This window comes from Echinops telfairi, unplaced genomic scaffold (assembly GCF_000313985.2).
Source record: "Echinops telfairi isolate 266 unplaced genomic scaffold, ASM31398v2 ScPeMD7_12;HRSCAF=54, whole genome shotgun sequence".
Lineage (NCBI taxonomy): Eukaryota > Metazoa > Chordata > Mammalia > Afrosoricida > Tenrecidae > Echinops > Echinops telfairi.
Genome location: NW_022103909.1, coordinates 1,602,043 through 1,605,288, shown reverse-complemented (window position 1 = coordinate 1,605,288; position 3,246 = coordinate 1,602,043). Strand labels below are relative to the sequence as shown.

General features: G+C 50.4%; 1 protein-coding gene across 4 annotated transcripts in view; it reads left to right on the top strand.

The window, feature by feature from the left end:
• Nucleotides 1–3,246, top strand: part of SCN8A (sodium voltage-gated channel alpha subunit 8) — a 172,543-nt gene that overhangs the window by 157,426 nt on the left and 11,871 nt on the right. For all 4 annotated transcript variants that reach the window (XM_030884781.2, XM_030884780.2, XM_004711370.2 and 1 more), the window contains one exon: nt 1,320–1,590. In XM_030884781.2, coding sequence (XP_030740641.1) covers nt 1,320–1,590 — 271 coding nt within the window. The remainder of the gene's footprint in view (nt 1–1,319; nt 1,591–3,246) is intronic.

Genomic DNA, 3,246 nt, shown 5'->3' with positions numbered 1-3,246 from the left:
GAGGGGGTGTTGGCAGCCGTACCTGGGATAGGGCCCAGCCCATCTTCACAGACCTCTGTTAGCTCACTGCTTTAAGCCAGTATGTTGCCCCCCAAGGCTTAGCACATCAGGTTGAGGTCTGGTCCCTCTCTCCCTTTCCTGTGGACGCATAAACGGTGCCCTCTCGGTGGTGCATTAGTGTCCTGTTACCTCCCAATGTCTTAGTCTCCCCCCACCCCTTTTTTTCCTTCTCCCCCGCCCCTCTTTCCCCCTTCTTTATGTTGGTATGCTGTATGCATCATTGAGCTTGGTCTGTCCCCTGCCTGTGTACCTGTCCCTCAACCTGTGAATTATGTATTAAATAGTTCTTCTGTTCCCACTGTTTTGATTGGACCGACCTCAGTGGACGCATCTTGTGAGAGGTGTTTTTATGTCCAGTTAACAAATCAAGATCTTGTTTGTGCACGCCCAGCAAGAAGCCATTGGATAGCTTCCTAGGGGATGGTGCGGTCCGGTTATGTCTCTCAGTCATCACACATGCTGTGTGAAGAGTGCTCTGGACGGGGAAGAGACGGTAGACCAGCCAGGTCGTGATTAGCAGTCCAGGGGAACGGTGGTGGAGGCGTAGCCCAGACCAGGGGCAACAGAAACGGAGCTCAGTTGGATGAACTCAAGGAATATCTTAGAATAAACAGGACATCCTCCTCAATAGATTAGATGGGGGGTGAAGGAGAGGAAAAAGACAAGAACGACCCTCGGCTTTCTGGCCTGCGGGGCTGGGTGAACAATTGAGACGAGGAGACAGAGGTATAAGTTGGAGGGGCGTGGGAGAAGGGACTTCAGTCTGCTTTGAGGATATGCAGCTGGAAATTCTTAGAAGTGGTCAAGGAGGGAGGTCAAGCAGACAAGGGAGTATATGACAGGAGGGCCCACAGGAAAGGTCTGGGCTGGGGAAGGGAAAACTGAGGCACGTACATGCATAGATGTTAGGTAAGCAGAGTACAGGAGCACCCTAGGGAGAAAGCCTGGAGAAAGAAGAGCACAAGTGCAGGAAGAAGTGACCGGCAAATGAGACTAACGAGAGGAGCTGACGACGGAGGAAGAAATCCGGACGTGCGGGATGTCGTAGGCACAAGAGAAGAGCGGCGATTGTAGAGACCTTTTTGTGGACTACCACGGACGCTGAGCTCTCTCCGTGCGTTGGGTCGCGCGCGGCGGGATAGAGACGGCCGTTTCTATGGGCAAGAAAGCAGGGAGCGCCGGCTAGCAGCATGAAGCCTCCCCAGGTCTGCTTTGAACGCCTGTCGTGAACCTTGTCTTCTCTCTCCGTTCCTCCGCAGAACAAAATCCAAGGCCTCGTCTTCGACTTCGTCACGCAACAAGCCTTTGACATTGTGATCATGATGCTCATCTGCCTTAACATGGTCACGATGATGGTGGAGACGGACACCCAGAGCAAGCAGATGGAGACCGTCCTCTACTGGGTCAACTTCGTCTTCGTCATCTTCTTCACCTGTGAGTGCGTGCTCAAGATGTTCGCCTTGAGACACTACTACTTCACGATCGGCTGGAACATCTTTGACTTCGTGGTCGTCATCCTGTCCATCGTGGGTGAGTGGGGCGGGCGGGCAGAGACCTGACTGACCTGATACGAGTCCAGGCTGGGTCTCCGGTGCGGCTCAGCCCCCACGGGCCCATGAAGTGTCCCGGGGCCTGCCTGGCAGGTTGCGTGGTCAACAGTTTCCCTGGGCCATTCATGGTAGTTTTAAGTTGTACGTTTTGTGCCGGGGAGAAGGGGCAGGTAGATTTGATTCTTGGGTTCAAAAAGGTTGCGGTCTCACAAGGAAGGTAAAAGAATCTTATTATTTGAAAATCTGGCAGGGAGTACAAATTAGAAAAACGAATGGTAAGAGATGTTTACATTGGGTATTAGTGACGTGATCTAGGGAAATGTGGCGGTGACGACAACGACAATGACATTGCTTGCTGAACTGTGGGCCAGGCTCTGTCTGAGAGCCTCGCCCCTGCATGATCTCATTAGCTCTATGACAGTGTAGGAAGTAAGCTATTAGTTTCTTGCCGTCAATGTATAGATGCTGTAGGTCACTCAACTAGGAGGTGGCCGAACTCAATCAGAGGTCAATCTCATGCCAAACTCCATGTTTCTAACAGTGACTGGTGTGTATTTTGCTTTAACCTAAAGACATGGATCAGGGGGTGTTGCCCTACGTGGCAGGCAGGCAGGCAGAAGAAAGTGCTGCCCTCTTGGTTACCCTCTCAAAACTTGTCCCAGAAGGGCATTTTGAAAGATGACACTGTGCCTTGCTTCTAGGTTAAGGTGACCAGATTTTAACTGGTAAAGCGGGACACCATTGATAAAACTCATATCCTGATGAAATAGCCACATGGCAGCCGAAAACCGTATACCTTAGCTTGTCGTGCATTCTTTCCAAAAATCGAGACTTTTTTAAAACACCGCGCGACACAGGAAAAATTGTTAAAAATCGGGACGTCTGGTCACCTTACTCTAGGTAGGTGTGGCCAGTAAGGTTGCAGAGCGAGTGCTGAGACCCAGGGGACCCATCTGGCTTAGAGCTGGGGTTGCCAGTCTACATGCATGGAAGGATTGTCTGTGGGCAGAACGCAGTCGTTGGCTCGTCCCTGCTGCCTTACCCTCCAAATTTTTCTCGTCCAGAATACACTAGTTCTTCAAAAGGCTTGTGGAAAATCCCAATACCTTTTCATTCCATTTTCTGAGGACTTCTGGATGCCCTCATGTTTCCTTAAGTGTGTCGATACATCGGACCTGAGTCCCACACAGTTCTCGTTCTCAGAGAATCAATGTACGTTGTTTGTTAAGACAGCCACCTGTGTTCTGCTGTTAGAGCAGCACATGACAACTAAGAATTTGAGGGCGAAAGTGGTTTGGGACACATGAACCCCTCAGAACCAGTGGTGGAGGGAAGGTGGGGTGGAAAGGGGGAACCGATCACAAGGATCTACATATAACCCCCTCCCTGGGGGACAGAAAACAGAAAAGTGGGTGAAGGGAGACATCAGACAGTGTACGACATGACAAAATAATAACTAATAAATTATCAAGGGTTCTTCTTAAGGGGGTGGGGAGGGAGGGGGAAAATGAGCTGATACCAAGGGCTCAAGTAGAAAGTAAATGTTTTGAGAATGAGGAGGGCAACAACTGTACAAATGTGCTTGACACAATGGATGGATGGATGAATTGTGATAAGAGTTGTACGAGCCCCCAAT